General features: G+C 38.3%; 2 protein-coding genes across 2 annotated transcripts; one reads left to right on the top strand and one right to left on the bottom strand.

The window, feature by feature from the left end:
* Positions 1 to 738: 738 nt before the first annotated feature.
* On the bottom strand, positions 739 to 5,868 carry arpc4l (actin related protein 2/3 complex, subunit 4, like). Its single transcript, XM_083891910.1, has 6 exons — positions 5,802 to 5,868; positions 4,274 to 4,392; positions 3,485 to 3,596; positions 2,958 to 3,053; positions 2,181 to 2,351; positions 739 to 1,189 (listed from the first exon to the last, which is right to left on the bottom strand). The coding sequence occupies exons 1-6, from the start codon at positions 5,802 to 5,804 to the stop codon at positions 1,184 to 1,186; spliced, it is 507 nt and encodes a 168-aa protein (XP_083748036.1). The 5' UTR covers positions 5,805 to 5,868; the 3' UTR covers positions 739 to 1,183.
* A 558-nt stretch (positions 5,869 to 6,426) lies between these two features.
* tada3l (transcriptional adaptor 3-like) lies at positions 6,427 to 13,446 on the top strand. Its single transcript, XM_083892771.1, has 9 exons — positions 6,427 to 6,439; positions 7,496 to 7,743; positions 7,856 to 8,103; positions 9,610 to 9,715; positions 9,817 to 9,952; positions 10,519 to 10,622; positions 10,739 to 10,845; positions 10,999 to 11,190; positions 12,562 to 13,446. The coding sequence occupies exons 2-9, from the start codon at positions 7,534 to 7,536 to the stop codon at positions 12,752 to 12,754; spliced, it is 1,296 nt and encodes a 431-aa protein (XP_083748897.1). The 5' UTR covers positions 6,427 to 6,439; positions 7,496 to 7,533; the 3' UTR covers positions 12,755 to 13,446.
* The last annotated feature ends 2,503 nt before the right edge of the window (positions 13,447 to 15,949 follow it).

Here is a 15,949-nt window from a genome sequence, read left to right as displayed (position 1 = left end):
CAAATCTTCACCATGGCTTAAAAACGTTGTCACCTGTGTTTTATATTTTGAGCCACTGGAGAACTTTACCTTAACAAAATTCATTCTGATCTGTTAAGATGTCGCTGAGATAAACACATCTAAACCATGTTGCATTTAAATTACCATCAAATCTGTAGTCTGATGGATGTAGAGTGTCTGATCATGCTAAAAACTGTCAATTTTGTTTAAATCTATCTAGTCTAATCTAGTTTGGACAGAGATATGAGTATGACTCTTTTTTTCTTTTTTTTAAATACACTTTTGCCCATTTTAAGTGATGTGGCTTTCTTAAAAGTGTCCATCAGGACTAGAAAAACACTATATAAATACAAACCATTTATAATTTAATTTAATGAGTCATCACAAAGAATTCAGATTGAATCGTCAAAAAATGTAGAAGGGAAGTTGAAGACAGAAGGACAGACTTACAGATAAGTTGTTATAAATAATGGTATATATTCATGGTATAAAAAAGCTCTGTGTGCTGCACTGACTTCCTCTTCCTCACAGCTGAAACAACAAGTCGAACGTGTCTGAGGTGAAACCGTCACAAAGTGCTGACTAAAACCCCAGAAGCAGAACAAGTCCTTTTATAGTAAAGGCTGCAGAACGCTCACTCAGGACTGAGTGTGTTTAAAAAGAGGTAAAAACAAACAAAAGGTATAAAACAAATGACTTTTTATTATCTTTGATTATTTTCATACATGAGTTCTAGTCGCGTCTTTACAGACTCTTTAAAAGCAGACGACTTTTAAATCTTGAACAGAGAAACCAGGAGATTTTACTTTGAAACAACAGCAACAGAACAAACAAACAAACATTTCAGACAAAAATACAAAAAAGAACCTGGCCGTTATGTTTGCGACAGCACGTCCTCCTCGTCCCTGTATTCACGGATATTAACTCGATTAATACTTTAAGGACCCGCCTTTGTCTGGGGATTTGTTCTACGTGGCTGGAAATGAAACTGGTAAATATTTCATTATATACAGTCATTGATATTCGTGAATACAGGAAACCACTGGGGACGTGTGAGACGGGTGTCATCACAGGATTAGTCACGATCCTCTCGTCTCCTCGCTGATTGGCTGTTCACTCCTTTTGTCCTCGTCATCGTATGCTGATTGGCCTTTGGAGCGATGTGAGTTCAGACAAACTGTCATCAGAACTGGGGAGAAAGCAGCACAGCATTATTTTACATTTCACCATTTCTGATTATTTGTTTGTTAGCCTAATTTAACAGCATCAGAGCAGGGTTCACTCGGGTCCTTGAAATCCTTGCAATGAATTTGAAATAAGAGCGTGCTGGAAATTAGTAAAAGCGGACACCATTGCTCTTAGAAGTTGCCCTCCCATCTTAACCCGTGTCAGCATTTGCTTCTTGAATTTGAGGGAATGTGTCCTGAAAAGTCCTTGAATTTGGCGGTAGACAATGGATGGATGTTTACAGAGGTGTTGTAAATGTATGTACTCCGAAACTGTAGGGGGAGCGTCATAGAGACAAAGGCGAAAAATCGACCAGACTTGCAAAATAGCTTAAAATAACTAAAAACAACAAGAAAAAACTTCAATCTATTATGCATTTAAAAAGATCCAATATCTGATCTTTTCATAAGCCATTTCCTGTATACTCTACACAAATCTCACAAGACTTGACCACTATATATTCCACGTGCTAACAGCTAAGCTAACAGCAAAGACTCCAAATGTGTCTGTTACTTTGTCATCAATGGTGTAGCCCCAGAAATACTTCCACACGCCTCTTTTCAGATGTTGTGGTTTTTCCGATCACTGTTCTGATGAGCAAAGAGGCCAATCTGTGCTCACAGCACCCTCTGCTGGAGAACTTGGCAATGACATCAAACAGTCTCAGTTGCTTTTTGGCTGTATGTTCTTAAACTCAACTTGGCTTTTAAGGTTTGTTTCAATTATTCTTTACAACTGCATTATACACTTGCACTCTGTGGTCATATTAAATACAAAGTGTATTAATGTAAGTAACTATGTGAATATCCACATTCTTTTTAATTACAGATTCAAAGTTTGCAGCATTACATCTGTGACAATCGCTTTCATAACCAAGCAGAATTGGCATTGAAATGAAAATATCTCTGTTAAGTCTAACATTTTTTTTACATGCATGTTAAAAAAAGTCTTACGTTCTTCAGGAATTCCTCTGCGACGATACGGGCGCGGGCGTTGACGGACAGTTTCATCTCGCTGATCTCCTTGTCGATCTCTTCCATGAAGTGAATGACAAAGTCCACCAGCTTGTGTTTGTACATCTGCTCCGTGTGGAAGTTGGTGATCAAGAAGCTAATATCATATCCCTGAAATCAGCCAGACACAAAGTGAGTGAGTGAGCGGACAAATGCATCAGTAATTACAGGAAAGATCACTGTAGTTATTGTGGTAATCAGAGCAATAGCTTCACAAGACATGGTTAGAAAAAGAAAAGTATAAAATAATATACAGTATAATAACACTGTAGTAACACTGTACAATAAAAAGTTAAAAACAGCACACGGCTTTTCTTATTTTTCTTTCTCACTCTGCACACAGTCAGTTTTCACACTTCACAAAAAAGTAAAAAAATATTGTGAAGGTATTTTTTTTTCCCAATCTGAATCTTTTCCCAACAATGGATTAGTTGTTTGGTCCATGAAATGTCAGAAAATGTTCTCAGGACATTTGTAATAATTATTCTTATAAAAATACTCAAACAATTGGCAATTCATTTTTAACCAATGAATGGTTGCAGCCCTATTAACTGAACTTCTGATGTCAACAGCCATTTAAAGACTTGACAGTGTTCCTCATTTTATTTATTTTCTTCCTCTGACCTGTATCAAGTCCTCTTCTGTCACTTCCTTTTTATTTTTTCAAATATATTCACATTAACTACAAAACTGATTACACACTCCACAGTCTCTTACCTCGACTGGTTTCCTCCTCAGAATGAAGAAGTTCTCCGCTCTCATCATCATGAAGCGCATGAACTTGTGGCAAAGGATCTTCTCGATCTCATCAGCCTGGATAAAAGTTTGAAAACTTAGTTCTAGGACTGGTTTATACAACCTCTTTTATTTGATTTGTTGACATACTCAGCATACTTAGCATGTGTAACTACTGCTACTGTGAACTTATTATAGTGGATTTTATTATGTTTTTTCCTAGTTAATTTTATTTATTGATGGCTATCAGAAGGGGAGGGGGAATTCAACAAATAACAAATAACAAATTACAAACTCAGGCATTAGTGCACAAAATTCTGATTGTAGAGATAGACACTAGTGTAAAGGGGGGAAAGCCAAACATAACGGGTCAAATATACAGTATATGCTGTAAATATCTTGTTTACGTCATACATTAGCCATCAGCTAACCTAATTTCTGACTGTTAGCCACAAAAAAACAATATCATAGCAGATAAGGCACCAAAATCCTGCCACTTTTTCTTTTACCTGTTTGACAGCAATGCTGACTCTGACAGAGTTAATGGATCCTTCAATGAGAACCTTCTCCTTGTCATTGCGGCTAATCACCACAGGCTGCAGCAGGAGCTCCTTACTGCTCCTGTTATCACAGAAAAATCCAACCGTTATGAATAAAACATACGCATCTTCTTTGTTTTCAAATATTATGTTTACAGTATACACGGTGCTCAAGAGAGAGATGTTACGTTTCCATCAAAGTTTCAGTTAAAGAAAGTTTATAATATGTGGCATCAAATTCTGGGTCAGAGGATAACAAAACGCAACTTGTAAATAAAATAGCTTTTGATGGTTGCTGTGGCGACATCTAGGCGGTTTATCTTTGGGATTATAGTTCACAAATGGGTAAAGCAAATCAGGTGTTGTTTGTTGCTGCTTCAATTCATTATTATAGTAAATATTAATTCAACATTTCAAGACTCTTTTTAATTTCCTGTGTTTCCATCCAGGTGTTTTAATGGACTAATGGAAACACACTTATAGATCATTTGAGTTTATAATGACGACATTTTTAAAAAGTCCTAATCTTTGTGCAGGGAGGGACACATGCAAACAGGCCACAGCTCGTCCCTGCGGGCTCATTTTACAGCCTTGTCCATGCTTGTGTAAGTTCTTCTTTCCTCCTGGATTTTCTGATGCATGTTTGCACACGTCTACACTTGTGTAGATGCAGATGATCTTCAAACAGCTCGAGGGCAAAAGAAACAGGACAAAGCAGAGCCAGCTGATGCGTCTCCAATCACATGTTATTGAACATACCTGACCTCCACCTCTGGCTTGTTGTGACGCTCCACTACCTGCGAGGAGAAGTTCTCGAGGCAGAGGGCGGCCTGTAGCGTGGCCCTCACAGCGTTTAGGTAGGGACGCAGAGTCGCTGTCTGAGGACGAGAACAACAAGATCAACATGGGTGAAAAATGCAGCCAGAGACGGTGTTAGAGGTTTTTTAAATCAGGCTTAAAATATCTTTATGGCAGAATGTAATGAGGCACACCTTGTCTATGCATGTAGAGCATACCTCAAACTTACTGTTAAAGTTAATGAAGCAGCTGTTGTCATAAACTCTGTGCAGAAAATGGTCATTATTCAAAATAACTGCATGTCACAATATGTATTGTATCATGGCCTCTGCATGGTGATAAGTATTGTATCATGAGGTTGTAGGAAATACCCAAATACACTTATGCTTTCAATCTACAATAACATCACAAACAAAACTGCAATATATGCCAGAAATGCTGCAATAAGGTATTTACACCAAAACCTCTCACAGTTTTATAAATTATTTTCTTTATAAAATTAATCGGTTCTTTAGCAAATGTTTAAGAAAAGTATTGATCTGTGTGTGTTTCATAAACATAAAACTCAGGATGGGACGATAATCAATATTATATTATACATCGTGTTAAAAAGGCGCACCTAATAATATAATAATAATAATAATAATAATAAAATCCCTCGATATTTCTTTGCTCCAATTAACAATGAAACTGGGTCATTTTGGTTTGTGGACATTTGAGAACATCATAATTAAATAATTAAAGATTAAAAATAATAATAATAATAATAATAATAATAATAATAATAACAACAACAAAAAGCACCAATCACGTTTTATGGCCCAAGTACTTGCTAACAATCGTTAGTTGCAACCCATTTGTGATTCCTCAGAAATACACATGCAAACAGAGAACAAATAAAACTTTTTGCAATTGCAATTTGAATTGCAAAATTGTGTGAAAAACTGATTAATCGATCGTCAAAATAATAAATGAGTTAGTCAACCCACTTACACTCAGATGCTTTTTTAGTTATTTTAGTTAAGTTATTTGTTATTGTTTTAGTTTTTTGTAAAGAAGAAGAAGGAAGTATTTTCTGCCAATGGAAACGAACATATGTCACATACGATTTGATTTTGATTGAATAAATCTTATTGGACAGGAGGCTTTTATCTGACTGAGACTGCAGCTCATACAAATGACTGACCTAATAAATATATTCCTGCTTATTGTGTCAAAGCTACACATCTTTCTGAAGAGCAAACAGTCAAAGTAACGAGGTAAAACGAGTGGAGAGGAAAAGACAGCGAACACAACTCAATCATTTAGTGCAAACCCTGTGAAGGATGCCCGTCAATCTTATCTCACTGCAGTCAACCACAAACGCCTTTCTCTGACAAAAACTCAGCTAGCCAGCTAAACACGGCTTATACTGAGCAATAGTTGACATTTGACAACAGCGGAATAATTAAATAAAAGATAAAATACGTGTTTAGTGAAGCAGACTTACCATTTTTCTGCTGTCAAAGACGGAAGTTCCTCAGCCACGCCTGGAACTCCGCTTCCGTAAATCCTACACAGTCGAGTATCGTTGGGGAGTATTCGTTTTGTATTTGACTAATCCTTTAAGGGGGCGGGGTTTCCATCTCACCGCGAACACTTGCTTTTTGAAGTTATTGTTACCCCGCCCGGGTGGAGAGTATGATTTATAAAACGAGCATACCATAGGATGCGCCCATTCCCTTCCGTGAGCAGGAGACACCCAGTGCTCAGTGGCTGTCGGTTTACGAATCATTGTAATGTTTTGCTGCTTGTTATAAAACAATAGACATAAAACCACAATTTCTCTACACGCACAAAACAATTAAAATGCTAAATTAAGAATTCAGACCGAATCCGTTGTGCCCTCATATAATATGGTTTGTTCCGGCGATGCTACTTTCGTGCTAAATTACGTATCCACCATCGTTCATGTTTGTTTCAATGGTGGTTTGATTCGTATATCCATTCACATTTTATGTTTTCATTTGTGATTTAGTTATCAGATTTCTTACCGTGTCGATTATAGGTTTAATTGTATTTCACGTTATTGCACACCCCTTCTCTCGTCTCAATGGTTTTTTCCATCATGGCCGCCACGCACTGACGGTAAATATCGTTGCGCTTAAACATTCAAAGATACGTATTTATGCATTAAGTTTGAACAGTTCGACCCTTGAAACTATGTATGTCGTGTGTTTTAAGCGTTTGTGTGCGAATCCTTTGAATATTAACGACCAGTTTTAACGTGTAAACGCCATTTGGGCAGTTTGGGCCCAGCTTGCCGTGCTCGTTCTCGGTGAAGCATACGCGCGTGTACGTGTGAGGTTGCGCGTGCGTGCGTGTTTATGTATGTGATGGAGAGATGCAGGTAAACGGAGAGTAAGAGCCGCAGCTGTTCACTGCTGTGTTGTAGGCGAATCCCAGTCGAGTGGAGTTGTGAGTCATCACGAAAAAAATGAATCGGCCCCTGAGTCCCAACGGCCTGAGTCTGAGTAGAATTCAAGTCTAAACAATTACGTCCTACGTCCTTAGTAAATGAGTCCAATTTACCTAAGAACAGCTACAGTCCTGAATCCACGGTGTTTGTCTTTGAGTAGAGTCTCCAGTCTGAGTTGAGTCCCTGGTGTTAGAGTTCAAGTCACCAAATTTAAGTTGGAGTCCAGTTCTGCTTCCCCTGTGTTCAAGTCCCAATCGATTCCAGAGTCTTCTATGTTGTCCCCAATGTAGAAAAGTCCAAGTTGAGTCTCAAGTCATTTGTGTTTGGATTCAAGCTGAGGACACAGTCGGAGAACTCTGGGGTCCTGCATCCCCAGAGTTCACATCCAATTTGATTCCCTAGTCCCAGTTTTCAAGTTGGAGTCACCCAAGAAATGTCCGAGTTGAGATCCGAGTCCTCATTGTTTCAGTCTAAGTTGCCTAAAAAGTCGGGAGTTCAATCACCAAAGTTCTGAACTCATCAGTGTCTGACACATGAAACTGTGTAATGTTAAGGTATTATTATAGCTGTCAATATCTTCTGCAAAATTATTTGAGTCTATACAAATTAAAAATCAGAAAAAGACTATCTCCAACATCCAAGTCCCAATCCAGTCATGTTGAAGTCCTGGACTCATCTCCTGTGTTACGTCACCTCCTGCTGTTAACCACACTGTTTTCTATCAGTTTGTCCAGGAAGAGCCAGTTCTCAGTCTCACAGCATCATGAGTGAGCTGAAGGACTGTCCCCCGCTCAAATACTACGACTTCAAGCCCGTCGAACATGTCAAAGTGTGCCCGCGCTACACTGCTGTGCTGGGCCGCTCAGAGGACGATGGGATCGGCATCGAGGAGCTGGACACGCTGCAGCTGGAGCTGGAGACGCTACTGTCCTCAGCCAGCCGCCGCCTCCGAGCCCTAGAGGAGCAGAGACAGGTTCGACACAGATGGACTTGTTTTATGTGGTGTCACAGATTTTAGGAAGTGCTGCTCTGTAGATTCCATCCACTACATGCTCGTGTTGAGTCCAACCTTTGCTGTGTTTCAGATCCTTACAGACTGGCAGGACAAGAAGGGAGATAAGCGCTTTCTGAAGATGGGGAAAGACCCGGACCCTGCTGCCACATCTCGCCACAAACCAAAGAAGCCAAAGTTGGATGGTAAAGGCAGTCATGGTCCAGGTCCAGGCCCTGGCAGACCCAAATCCAAAAACCTGCAGGCTAAAGTCCAAGAATATGAGTTTACAGACGACGCACAAGACATTCCCCGCACTCCTAAAAATGATGCTCCCAACAGGTCAGCACATTCTGCTTCTCATTGTTTCACACCATTGTTTTAAGTCAGGGTTTTCTCCAAATTATTAGTCAGGTTATTTTTAGACAGGGAATACAGGGACCAGACCGACTGCGTCTCACACATCTCAAATCTTTGCGAAGCAGAAACTACATGTTACACATAGGTTGCCTTTGTAAATTATCATAAAATATTATTTCACATACTATAAATACTTCTCTGTAGTAGGGATGGGCATTTCTAGCAAAGCTGCTATTATGTATATAAACTATATATATTCCATGGTATTGTTTGTCAAATGTTCTAAACTGTGGCACATGAGATCTTGTGAAAGTAATGCAGGGTTCAAAGCATGTTGAGCTAAAACAAGATGCATTCAGAGACCATCTTAAATGTCATCAATTCTTCAAACAAACATGAAGTCGATTAACTAAATGTTTGCTGCCCCTTTGTGACACATTAGATAATCACTGTAGTAGAAAGGTTTTTTTTTTTTATAAATGCAATCATTGATTAAACATGCGTTTTGTACCTTTTTAACTGATTGACTTTTTATAATCATGCAAATTATTGAATACTCAAGCCCATCCCTACTCTGGTGCCACACTTGAGTATGGACCACACATCTGTCAGTCCTGCAAAGAATGCAGTGAATCTTTGTTTAAAGGGGACCTATTATGCAAAATCAACTTTTTAATCATTTAAATCCTTATATATTGGACTCTGGGGGCCCTATCAGTCGGCAAAGTGTGAAAAACGATGACTCACTCATGTTTTTGTGGTCCTCCTCAGTCTAAGTACAGGAGATAAAACACATGATTTTGACCTCCAGGCTCATTGGGACCTCAACATTGTGCTAAATTCCCAGAATTGTTGTCTCGCAGAGCTCCGCTTTGTCCATAAAACACACAAGAGTGCTTGCGAGGGCAACGGTATCTGAAAACCGGAAGTCCACAATGTGCTTGCTAGAGCCTGCAAATGATCACTTTTGCAAATGCTGATTGCTGTTATCTCCCAGTAGCCTCTTTGGCTGATGTCCCTTAAGTTATGTTTCACTTTTTTTTAAGGTGGACCTAAAGAGATACTACTATACTGAGCGTTCTGAACAGGGCTGTTTTGTCAGGGTGATTGAACTGCTGTGGTGCTTCATCCTTATGGTATTTTGACCAAAGCATGTCACAGACATGTTCATTAGAACACCAGGGAACTAAGTTAACTTGAAGAAATAGGGTATAATATGTTACCTTTAAAAAGGAAATTAAAGGAAGAATCACAGTCATTAATCGGAGATTAAACAAAAGAGTTGAGAGGATCATCTCTGCAAACGCTAGCAAACCAAATGCAGTAATGTAGGAGCGGGTACAGTTACTCTCAAATACTTGATTAAACTGTTGGTAATACTCACTGAGAGTTTTTCTTATTATGACATGCACTTTAAGTGATGTACTACTACTATATTTTTTCTGACATGATATTTTTGCATTGCATTCCAACTTTTCATATCCTTAGATTCTGGGCATCAGTCGAGCCATATTGTGCAGATATAACAAATGAAGAAATACGATTGCTAGAGGAGCTTCTGAAACCCCCAGAGGATGAAGCCGAGTATTTCAAAGTAAGTATTATTTCTTCCACCTTATTTGGCTCTGACCAAAAAAAACTGTTTTTATAGCGATGAAGAAAGCTGAGCTTTGGTCCTGTCTGATTTAACTGTAGATTCCAGCACTGGGTAAACATTACTCTCAGAGATGGGCTCAAGAGGATCTTTTAGAGGAGCAGAGAGAAGGAGCACGAGCCAATGACAAGAAGAAGAGCCTCATGGGAGGACCACTATCTGAGCTGGATGCTAAAGGTGAGATAAGACTGCAGAAACCTGAAGAATTGGCTCATTTGCTCTTAGTATCACTTATAACTACACATGCATGTATATATCTAAGGGGTAGTTTATGTTTGTTCAGGTGTGGTTGTATCAAGTCATACACATAGTCAGTGCTGACTTTTTCCATGCACCACCACAACCAACCTGAGGCTCACTTGATAAAAATGTATGTCTTCAGTCTGGAAACTGAAGTTTGTAAGCTGCTCTTCTATGTGCAGTGAGTTTGTGTCACTTGGCTTAAACTGAGTTAATAATTTCAAACACTTAAGTCACAAAATAACACATTTATACTTACTGGTGGAGGCAGCAAGGGGATCAACAACTCCTGTGTACCATGATGCAAAATTGCAAATTTTCTCTCTGGACTTTGGTGCTGTGATGCGAAGAAGATGTTTTCTTTTTGTCCCGCTGTCAGACTTGTTTTCATTAAGAACGAGTTTCTGTGTGTCAGGCTGGTTCAGCACCAACTATGTGTCAGTACCTCATGCATCACTCTTCAAAATAAGCCTGAAATGTCATTTTACCACCATTTCCTTCAGATGTGGACTCACTGCTGAAAAAGTCTGAGTCCCAGAATGAATCCCCAGAGGACGGATGTCCCTTTGGTCCTCTCACACAGCGTCTGCTCCAGGCTCTTGTAGAGGTCAGACTCCTCATTTTATTTTCCAGTTTTTGCACTCAAAACTACAATTATCATTAAAATACAAAAACATAAATATGTGACTATAATTGCATTGTGTTCATTCTGTTTTCTCTCAGGAGAACATTATTTCTCCAATGGAGGATTCTCCTATACCGGATATTGCAGGCAGGGATGCTAATGATGGTGCTGGAACATCTCCCCGAAGCCAAGGAAAAGCCTTTAGGTATTTATGCCACAGCTTGTGAATTTATGAATCATCGGAGACTTTCTGACTGAGACTCACTGCCTTCTGTTTGGATGTTTTTGTAGGAAAACACATACCCCAATGTTTTCAAGTGTGTTATATCACAGATCCCTTGTCCTTATTTCTGTCCAGTGTTCCTCACACACGTTCTCTGGAGGCACGGATCAAAGAGGAGCTGGTCGCCCAGGGTCTGCTGGATTCTGAGGAGCGACCAGGACCAGGAGGAGACTCGGAGGACGAGGTCCTGGCAGAATTACAGAAGAGACAAGCTGAGCTCAAAGCCTTGAGTGCTCACAACAGAGCTCGCAAACAGGAGCTGCTCAGGTGAGATCATGGGCTGTGACGCAATTCTCCACTCAGAGAAAACACACTGTGCAGAGTCCACAGGGTGTTGAGCTTATAGCAGCAGCTAGGAGATGTCAGTGAAGGTTCCAAGTCATCCAGGTCATGCTATGCAAAAGCTATGAGATGCATTGAAGGAACCTTGTAAATTTAATTATTTCTGCAAAAAAATGCAGTCACTTAACCAAACACCTGCTGCTGCTGCATTTATGAAACATTGGGTGAATTCCAATTTCTTGCTTAACCCTCAATCTCAAAAATGAGCGTGTTATTCTGCCCCCTACAGTCTGAAGACGTATCTGCATTTAAAGGGATACTTCACCGATTTGAATGTGGCTTTGTATTGCTAGAATAGCAGTAGTATTTTTCAGAAAATGTGCTTCCCTCCCTCAGTTTTTCACTGAATTGTAAAAAAATCTGTTTTCCCTTATCCAAATGTGCCCTACTGTGAGTCAAATGACCCGTTTTGCATCACAGTAGGGCACATTTGGATAAGGGAAAACAGATTTTTTTTACAACTCAGTGAAAAACTGAGGGAGGGAAGCACATTTTCTAAAAAATACTACTGCTATTCTAGCAATACAAAGCCACATTCAAATCGGTGAAGTATCCCTTTAAGGGTTGTCCCATTTCTAAGTGACAAAATAACCCTCAACATTTAAGATTAAGATTTAGGGTTAAGATTAAGGGTTGAGCTTGAGGGTAAAGATAGGAATTGGAATTGGCCTTGTACATTTCTGTACTTTGCAGTCCACTAAAGAAATTCTTGCTGCTGCTGCCACCTTGTGGTAACAGATGCACTACCAATTTAGGTTGTCATTGACATTAGGTAATTGGAAATCTATTTTTAAGCAATGCAACCATTACAGTTAGGTTTTTCCATGAATATTTTTTTGTTATTATCTTGTAATATTGTGACATTGACTGATATTTGTTGTATGTATGTTTTTTTTCCTTGGTGAAAGTTAGGGCTGCAACTAACTGTTATTTTCACGATTAAGTATTTGATCCATAAAATATTGATCGGTGTTCCTCAAACCTGGAAATGAAATGAAATTATTAACTTTTAATGATTACTTTGTTATATGGAGCAAATAAACCAGAAAATATTCACATTTAAGAAGCTGAAAAATTAGAGTCACAGTCAAATTAATCAATGTCTATAATATATATTTTTATATATATATAATATAATAATGTTAATCATAATCATATCTTGACATTTAATCCAGTAATTGATGAATCATTGCAGCGTTAAGCGTTGGTCGTCTTTTTCTAACTATTGTTATTTTATTGGTCATTGAAAAAGAAACCTCTACTGATCGACCTCTACTGATTTGCTGATGCTTGCAGGTTGGCAAAAGAGGAGATGCGTAAGCAGGAGCTGCGGCAGAGAGTCCGGGTGTCCGACAACGAGGTCATGGAGGGATTTCGCCGACTCATGGCCGCTAGGCAGAAGAAGCGCACTCCAACCAAGAAGGAGAAGGACCAGGCGTGGAAAGCTCTGAAGGAGAGGGAAAGCATCCTGAAGCTACTGGATGGCTAGAGGAAGCAACAGTTTGTCTGTTTTTTAAAGATGTTGAAAATAGAAAAAATGTTTCCCAGACACAGACTATGACAGATTTGACATGGTCAGTGAACAGCTGCAGACAGTTAACTGCAGGGGGACATGATCCCTGTGGAAATGTCTCTGCAGCATTTTGTTTTTGTCCCGTAAAACTAAAAGCTAGTGATCAGTGGTTAGTAACCTTTAAAGGAATAGTTCAGTTTTTTTTCTTTTTGTTTTTTAAGGTAGTAGGTATTAACACATTATCAGCTTCTACGGTCAAGACTTAGGTCTGCTGCCATTTCAGTGAAAACATGACTGCCAACATGGACACAATGAAAAAGAGATTCAAGCCCCTAACAAAGGTTTCACGTATTGCAATTCACTCTTGCTTAAGTCTGATATCTTAAGATTATGTTACCTGCTTTTTCTCCGGGTTAGGCAACCTCTTTCTGACCGGAAACTGAAGTTTGTGTTGCTTTGTAAATTGCCAACTCTTCCACACCAAAGTCTATGGAGAAAATCAACAATTCAACATCAGTCCACACTGATCCACTGCTTCCTCCATTCTGTTCCTGCTGGCAGCCATGTTTTCAGAGCCAATGACACGGTCAGTGAAGTCAGTGTTGTTAATGTGTTAACACCTCCACAGCAACACTTTACAAAACTCAAACTATCCCTTTAAGTTAATGAACACTTGACTTTATTTTAATTTTGTTAAAATGTTTTTCTTTGTCAGTGGAATGTCATATCATGTTGGTTTTTATTTGTATTTTGTCTATTGTAATGGTATGAAAACAAAACACAAATGGTTGAATAAATCACTACCACTTATTCAACATTGTTTGTTTGCGAAACATAAGTCAAATTGGATACATTGTATTCATCACTATATACTATATATACAGTACAATGGCCTGCGTTGTTTTCCTCTAAGTTCCACTGGAGACTGTACAAAGCATCAGAAGACCACATTCATTTCACATGTGCAGTCATGCTGTTATGAGAACAATCTGAGTAAAATGACCAAGTCAAAAGTTATTTTTTTTAGTGGTGGAGTTCTAAAGTGTAGAGCAAAAAAAAAAATCAAGCGTATATACACTTTAAACTAGTTTTTCATTAAAGGAACACAACAAATTAAAGGGCAACAACCAAATGTTGTTGACACTTGACATTTACGAAGATTTGGGGAGGTGTATTGTGTCATTTTTGTGCAGAAAAATAATATCCCATAAAACTAACAGCAGATGGCAGCAGTAAAGTACTTTAAACAAAAATCATATCAATCATAGAATCATTACTTTCTGCCTCTGGACATAGGTACTGGATGATGATTTTCCAAAGAAAAACCTTCACTCTTGAATCAAATTATTGTTTTTTTAAATCCTTCTAAATGTAGCAGAAATGTTCACTAAGATTCACATACTGATTGTTAAATTTGGGTCTATCTCAATCAAACTTCATATAAAAACAGACACCCCCCACAAATACACACAAACACAGATAGCAAACAGGAAACACTCGAGACAATATCAATTCATTAAAATTAAAGTACATTTTAATGTAGCTGTGCTTTCTATAATCTTATATTCGTACACAACAGACAAATAAAATGCAAATATTACCTAAATATACAGCATGTGCTGTGCAAATAGCCCTTTCCTCCTTCACAGGTGGAGTCAGATTGGTGCAAAGTGACCAGCAGAGGTCACTCAAACTGCCTGGGGTTTCAAAATCGCTCCAGTTAGAGCTTGGAACATTTAATTAATTTATACAATAATGACTTTTTTTTTTAAACACTTCACATGGTGGAGCTGGCCACTGTTAAAACAAAGAACATTCAGCAGTTAATGAAGATGTTTGTGAAGATATTTGAATGATTTGGACTGCATTTCCTTGTTGGCTACAAACTAATTACATGCTCATGTTTACTTCCAATAAACTGAGCGCTCAATGAGAAAATGAAAGCTTCTCATACTTTGAAGTGTCTTAATTGCGTCTTAATTTTTATCGAAGATATCTCATTAATTCAGACAAACTCAGACAAACATCCCATCACTATTCATTATATATATATATGTATATATACACACATATAAACATAGAGATGTTTACTTTAGCTTAATCTGGCATTAGTTTGCAGTCACATGTGCTTTACTGATATAAAACAGGGGGCGCTCTAAAATAAAACAGAAACAGAATATGTGGCCAAACATCAGAAAAGATCTTTCAATGAACCTGTGACTTAAAACATTTGTTTTGAGGAAAACATATGTTTTTTTTGGCATTTAATCAACAGCAGTGGTTGATGGTCTTTTATAGTCACTATTTTTGTGCTTTCAATGTTCATGGTGTTTCTATCGTTTGGATTTTTATTGCTTTTTTTGGTCACTTTGAGATTTGTCTTCTAATGAAAAGTACATTATGTATTATTGTTGTTGTTGATGTTGTTTGCTTTGTTATGAAGAGAAAAAAAAGCACTAATGATTTGTGTGTGCCAGAACAATCCGATAATAAGTGAGCTAAGCGGCTATTTAGGGTCCTGTGGCCACTAGGGGGACCCCCAAGCTCTATGAAGGTATATTTGGTGCAAAAGTCACTAGCACATGTAACTGCGGATTTCACATGCGCACACAAAAGTCACAAATGTGTAACTGTAAAGTTGAAGTTGTACATTAAAGTCACAATGTGTAACCATAAAGTAGAAGTTGTAAAAACATTTGTATACCTTGTTAACACAAATCCTTGTAACAGGTACACAAATCCATGTTACAGGTACACAAATCCTTGTTACAGGTACACAAATCCATGTTACAGGTACACAAATCCTTGTTACAGGTACACAAATCCATGTTACAGGTACACAAATCCTTGTTACAGTTACACAAATCCTTCTTACAGGTACACAAATCCATGTTACAAGTACACAAATCCTTGTTACAGGTACACAAATCCTATCCTGTGCATCACAAATTCCAGCAGTCATGCACTCGACACTTTTACTCCAATAGTAGCGGTGCAGAAGCTCCGAGGTTACAATGGTAATAATGATCAATTGCTTTTCTTCTTAAGAAGTTTAAATAATAATTAAAAAAAAAAACTAAGTAAGAATTACTTATTTATACATTTGACTTTAATCTGTTTCTTTATCAGGATTAATGCCATTTTTTAATTTGCGAAACAAAACAGTGTGAT

The sequence above is a fragment of the Microchirus variegatus genome (genome assembly GCF_963457635.1).
Source record: "Microchirus variegatus genome assembly, chromosome: 7".
In the NCBI taxonomy this organism is placed as follows: domain Eukaryota; kingdom Metazoa; phylum Chordata; class Actinopteri; order Pleuronectiformes; family Soleidae; genus Microchirus; species Microchirus variegatus.
This window is presented reverse-complemented; position numbering and strand designations above follow the sequence as displayed.